Genomic DNA, 6981 nt, shown 5'->3' on the forward strand with positions numbered 1-6981 from the left:
CCCTTTACTTTACTTATGGAAAAACAAACATCCTAGCATCTTGACTAAGACTTATGACTAACCCTAATAGAAAAAAAATAATATACCTCCGATATAGAGCTAACCCTAATAGAAACAATGATGACAAATTGAATAAATAAACGCCTGACAAAAGATACAAAGAAAATACAAATTTAAAGAATACTGGGGATGTAGGAGCTTTCGGAATGTCTCCCCTTTACTTAACTTATGGAAAAACAAACACCCTTACACCTCTAATAACACTTATGACTAACCTCTCGAGCTAACCCTAATAGAAAAAAAAAAAACAACTCTCGGACTGCTTTGCACTACCTTTCAATACTTAACAAATCACAATGGCGGCCGAAAATCAAAACAATGGTCAAATTAGGAAATTTTAAACTTTCACAAATCTATCAAGGTTTGTTCTAGAGTTTAAAAAATACTTCTATATAATGACAAACTGAATAAATAAATGCCTGACAAAATATCAACGGTGAAAATATAAATTTAAAGAATACTGGGGATGTTGGAGCTTTCGGAATGTCTCCCCTTTACTTAACTTATGGAAAAACAGACACCCTAGCACCTTTAATAACACTTATGACTAACCTCTCGAGCTAACCCTAATAGTAAAAAAAGAATCAAAATGGCGACTGAAACACCTTCATGTGGTCAAGTGAATAATATCACTATGAATGCTACGATTTGCTGAAAAAATGCCAACACATACACACACAACACACACAACACACACAACACACACAACACACACAACACACACAACACACACAACACACACACACATACACACACATACGTACACACATACATACACGCAATTAGAACATACTACTACATAACAAAACTGATCACCGCTAAATCAACAACACAACGGAAGTAATAATAATACTTGATGTCATAAATAGATGACGCAAATTGACAACTTTTCACAGTGTCAAAATTAGTTGATTTTGAGAGCCAAGTGTCGTTGGTACGTATTTTATGATATTATCTGTTTGACTCAACGAACTTTCAAACTGACTTTAAATTATAAAAGGAAATCAAGTTATCTGTTTATCTATCTGTAAAAAATACATTTCTAATTTTCAAATCTTTCAGTAGAGTTGTGCGCTGTATCAATTTTTTTATTGACTCAAATAAGCACAATGTTCTCCACAATGCTATATTTTTTAAAGAAAGGATATATATGTATATTGCTTAAATACTTCGGGGATCCCATTAGCTCAGTTGGTAGAGCTCTCGCTTCACAATCAAAAGGACCGAGACCGATCACAGTGAGTGGATAGCTGGGTCTGCTAGATTTGGCAGAAAGTACTTTTTGATAGATTAGCGTTCTATCCAGAGAATAGCAAGCAACTGCTATTGTCTGGTTCATGCTATAGAAACGGGGATAAACTCTGACTCTATGAGTCTCATGGCTCTGAAGGACTACTATTTTATTTTTATAGAATGTAAATTCCTTCAATACTAAGCAATGTAAATGGTGCTGCTCGAAGCTCGAAGAAATAAATAACAATGTGAAATTGAATGTAAGCTTCTTAACAACGCCACTACCACATTATCTCATTCGCCTGTAGTGTGTCATTCATGCAATTTTGATGTTAAAGGGGAAACCTGAAACGTCCATTTTATCTGTTTTCGTATATTAAATTGAAGCTACATTCAATTTCACATTGTTATTTATTTCAATACTATGCACAATGTTAATACTTTTTAGCTGATATGATGGGTTGTGAGACTTGTCGTCGCTTATGGCTTGACTTAATCCTCTTCACTCCTTGTGGAAAAAAAAAATTAATAAAGCTTTTATATAGAGCAATATCCACTAAACATGCTCAAAGCGCTTTACAGGGGGTCCCTGGCCAACAGCAACACTGAACATTTTGGACGGGACATGGAGCCTGTTAGGCAATATTACTATTTTTTCCGACAGAGACAACGTTGTTAATGACCAGGTACTTATTTTACACCTGAGTACAGTGAGAGAATGTGAGTAAAGAGTCTTTTCAAAGGACTCAACTATGCGCGAATGAGGCTCAAACCCAGGACCTATGCGATCTGAAAGCGAGTGTCATACCACTAGATCACATAGCCGTGGAGCATCAGGACCTCTACGAGTGTCCGCCATCTTCTTCTGTCCTTGGCTATCTTCTTGGTAGCCTCCCAGGTAGGGCCTGCTATTTTCAGTTCAAGGTCGCTTATGATAGTGCCACCACAAACAAATACGTTGCGTAATCGGAATTTATTGGCCAGAGACAATTAAAAATACTGATCTCTATGAAAGAACCAGGGTCCAACGCCTGAGTACAATAGTAAAAGAATAGCGATGGAAGCTATTTGGTCACATCTTACATCGAGAAGATAACATCCCAGCTCAAATTGCAATGACAGAATATTTCCTTCATGGCAACAACTATGTAGCGAGACCACCACCATCAGTAGTAACTTCCCTGAACCAGGATCTCTCCACATATAAGAAATTTCTAGATTCAGATGAGGCCGAATTAATCTCTGAAGAACTACGAAAAACTGCAGTGCCTTCTGTACTAAAGTCACAAGATCTTGATAGCCTCGAAACTCGACCAATGGAAACAATTAACAACATGGATGGAGAGAGCAGCTACACTCATAAAGGTTTTTAAAAATCTGTTACTGAATCACCCAATACTCAGCAAGCGTCATTCAGACTGCGAGGCTTACTACTTACTTATAATAATAATATGATATGAAGAAGATACTTACTTTCTATTCATTTATTTATATTTGTTACCAGGTCACATTGGTTCATCATCTGCCACTCAACGTCTATGCACCTGGACAAAAACAGTTGAATTTGAAAGTACTGGGCGCTACCTGACAATCCTGTTCAGGTCAGATGGTGACACAGGTGGTCAGGGATTTAGTATTAAGTACTATACACCAGTTGTATCTCCAACCGATCCAACGGTGACGAGAGGTGAGTCGAGTCCATTTTCATTTCTATCTGGCTTTCGAGGGGGCAGCGTGACTCAGCGGTACGGTCTTTGCTTCATACCCGAAAGGTAACGAGTTTGATCACCCACCGCTGCGCTGTTTGACCTTGAGCAAGTCACCTCGCCCTATCTCAATTTGCGGCGCTGCACAGCAGGCAGCTGACGCCTGGGTGATTCCAGTCTTCCCTTGGAATAGACCCTAGAGACAAATTTCCCCTATGGGATGAATAAAGGGAATTTTATTTTTTATTTTATATATTTTTAGTCTCGTGTTATGACACTTGCTTTTGGACTGATAGGTCCCTAGTTTGAATCCTGTGGTGAGCGGTTCAACCTTGAGCTCTTGGAAAAGGCTCTACTTTACTCACATTCTCTCACCGAATTGAGGTGTAAAAAAAGGTACATGTCGATAACAATAAATAATAGGACCTAATAGGCATGATCACCTTGGAGATCACTTTGAATACATCTAGTAGATATTGTGAAATATAAAAACTCAAGCGGTTACTTGTTTTATTTGTATTTTTATTGTTTTTGTTTTTTTTTTTAATTATTTAAATTGAGCTTTATATAGCGCAATATCCACTAAATGTGCTCAAAGTGCTTTACAAGGGGTCCCTGGTCAACAGCAACATTTAACATGTAGGACGGGACATGACGCCTGTTAGGCGATATTACAACTTGTGGACAAAGACAACGCTGTTGACGGCCAGGTACTCATTTTACACCTGAGTACAGTGAGAGAATGTGTGTAAAGAGCCTTTTCCAATGACGCAACTATGCGCTGAGTGCGAGGCTCAAACCCAGGACCTTCCGATCCGAAAGCGAGTGTCATACCACTAGACCACATAGCCGCACAAATTTAATTTTTTTTCTTGCTTTAGTAGGCCATAATGTTAGAATGTCACTGTTGAGGCTAAGGCGCTGCTGAACATGAGGCGTTGAATGGGAAGGGAAATAAAACAATCTGATCGTGTGTATGAAAGGTGCCAGACTACGCAAGAAAGACCTAGACTGGGATTCGAACCTTAGACCTTCTGATTACCAGTTAGACGTGCTACCATTACACCACAGAGGCTTTCCGATTTCTTAATTTGATATTTTCAATAAAGTAATCTGTAATTTTGGATTGGAAATGGAGAAAAAATAAGAAAAAATGATTGTTCAGTTAGATAATAATGATAATAATAATAATAATAATAATAATAATAATAATAATAATAATAATAATAATAATAATAATAATAATATAATGATGATGATGATGATGATGATGATGATGATGATGATGATGATGATGATGATGATGATGATATAATAATAATAGCAATAATAGCAATAATAGCAATAATAATAATAATAATAATAATAATAATAATAATAATAATAATAATAATAATAATAATAATAATAATAATATTAATCATCTTATTATTATTATTATTATTATTATTATTATTATTATTATTATTATTATTATTATTATTACTATTATCATTATTATTATTATTGTCACCATCATCATCATTTGCATTGTTTTATTTCTTTCATCTCTTCCCAGGCCCAGGAAACAACAGCCCAGACCAGAAAGCCGCCAGTCTCAGCCTCATCATCACCTTTGTGTCAGCCCTACTCACCCTCGTCACAGCTTGTGCCTACTAAGTCTTTCAACAGGCTTCAACTACAATGCTAATGTCTCGAGAAGATTCATCCTTTCACTCTAGTTTTATCTTTCATATATTATTGTGTTCGTTTCTTTTTATGGAAGATCCAAGCCAAGCCAACTGTTTAACCATGCTACCATTTTCTGCAAACATAAAACTGACCATCTCAAGATGGTAGTATGCATTGATGGTATCAGTGTAGGACATTGATTTTATCACCATAGATACAGTATAAAACTTTGGTTTATTATTTTATCGCCATGGATACAGTATAAAACTTTTGTTTATTATTTTATCACCATGGATACAGTATATAACTTTGGTTTGTTATTTTATCATCATGGAAACTTTGGTTTAAATTCTATTCTTCATTTTCAAAGACTAATTACAACCTTTTACACTGTTTGAAAAGGATGCAGAGAATATCGTATACTGCACACAAAACGAACGAAGAAGTGCTAAAACAAACACACCAACAAAGGAAACTAATGCCCTTAATAGCGGATCGACAACTATCCTTTTTCGGACACATAGTAAGGAAAGATAAGAATGAATACCTGGCAAGTTGTGGAAAAATACCTGGTAAACGCGCCCGGGGGAGACAAAGAAAAACACTCATAGACCAACTGAAGGACTTCACCAACCTAACAATCCAAGAGCTGTTTGAAAAAGCAAGAGACAGGGAGGAATGGAGAGAGATAATTCATGCAGTATCCGGAGCCTGGACCAGGCATGGAACCTAGAAGAAGAAAACACTGTAAAAGAGCCAAACTTCGTATTTCGTAACATTTTTATTGTAAATTGACTTTTCTTTTACTGGTCTTATTCATCCCGACATAACGTTTAGAGAAAGCGGGTCACATATATCTTAAAATTTATCTTCCTGAAAGTTGTGGTTGTGACCCAGTGTGTCTATCTGGTGTTTCATATTGGAATGAGGTCTATGAAGAAAATTATCCAGAATGACAGTGGGGTGCGTTGGGGGTTGGGGGGGGGGGGGGGGGGGGGGGGGGGGGGTGCCTGTAGTCTGGGATTGTGAAACTACAAATGAAAAGGTAACAATGGAAAGGTTTCAGATGGGAACAATACAGAACTGTGCGGCTATGTGGTCTACTGGTTTCACCCTATTTAAACCGGGATAAACTCCCACTCCATGGGCCGAATGGCTATGAAGGACTTTAATTTTATATATGTGGCCCATTACCTCATCGTGCTATTATGTCGTGGTGAATCAAATGGTATCAAGTGAGTTTAATGGTAAAATAATCAGATATAGGACATTTTACTTTTTAGCTGCTTTAGAATTTATTTATATCTTTTTCTTATTAATAATATCAACAACAAAAACAAACAAAATAAAAATAGATGTTGGCACAGATCTCTTATTTATGGCTGTATATTACTTTTTTTTTTTTACCAACTAAACCTTAAGGACACACATCACCCCATTTTGAGGTGAAAGGTCACTGCATACATGCCAACTTGAAAATTTTAAAAATTGTAGTTTCTCGGAGATGGAAATTGTAGCTACTATAATCAACTTTAATCATGAACAATTTACACTCACAAGGATTAAATAAATGACCAAAAATCCTTAGAATTCTGTGGTTTGGCATCAACTTTCATTTTCATGAAGTTTTAATGATATGGAGTTGCTCATGAACTTCTGAAATGGGAGCCAAAATTTCGTAATTCTACGAATATTTCGAAGTAGTAGGCAAGTTTGCACACGAAGAGGAGTTTAAATATCACCGTCAACAAGGGTAACTCTGACTAAAGAGGTACAATATTTGAAAAAAAAAAAGGCTGAGAATATCCAACCTGCTCCAAATTCCCCCGTGAGGCAAAGGTACTCCAGTTGGCGGTACGATATATCGTGTTATAATATGTAATGTTCAATATAAAATATTTGGTCTTAGTTGGGACCTGTGCTTGTGTCTGGATGAGACTTTTAGGTATAAGGACTAAGTACTTTGACAGTGTGCTCTTGGAATCTACATCTGTTCCCTATTTGAACCAATTCCCCTTTGTCTTACCTTTTCTGTTGTGCTTTAATTGTAATTCTAGAACTTTTTACCATCCCATTTTCTTCCATTTTACTGGCGCTGATATGACCTTAATGTGTTGCAAGCGCCGTAAAACCCTTTAAAACACAAAACACAAAATATTTGGGTGGGGTTCCCGATCTCCCATAGCGGACAGGATGAGGGAGGTACTTGCTGTGTCTTGTCTTCTATCCCTCTGTATCGGTTTTCCAATTGCTTTCTGTCTTTGTCTTGGAATGAGATTACTTGGTTTTGTCCTGACCCTGGCCGGAGTCC

The 6981-nt window shown here is 36.8% G+C and overlaps 1 protein-coding gene across 1 annotated transcript in view; it reads left to right on the top strand.

Moving 5' to 3' along the window:
• The window catches only part of LOC144957351 (scavenger receptor cysteine-rich domain-containing protein DMBT1-like), a 39321-nt gene extending 32857 nt beyond the window's left edge, over nucleotides 1–6464 (top strand). The window contains exons 17-18 of the mRNA XM_078888526.1: nucleotides 2798–2980; nucleotides 4558–6464. Coding sequence (XP_078744652.1) covers nucleotides 2798–2980; nucleotides 4558–4658 — 284 coding nt within the window. The 3' untranslated portion in view covers nucleotides 4659–6464. The remainder of the gene's footprint in view (nucleotides 1–2797; nucleotides 2981–4557) is intronic.
• The last annotated feature ends 517 nt before the right edge of the window (nucleotides 6465–6981 follow it).

The sequence above is a fragment of the Berghia stephanieae genome, chromosome 11 (assembly GCF_034508935.2).
Source record: "Berghia stephanieae isolate SIO BIC M18660-M18661 chromosome 11, UCSD_Bste_1.3, whole genome shotgun sequence".
NCBI classification, from domain to species: domain Eukaryota; kingdom Metazoa; phylum Mollusca; class Gastropoda; order Nudibranchia; family Aeolidiidae; genus Berghia; species Berghia stephanieae.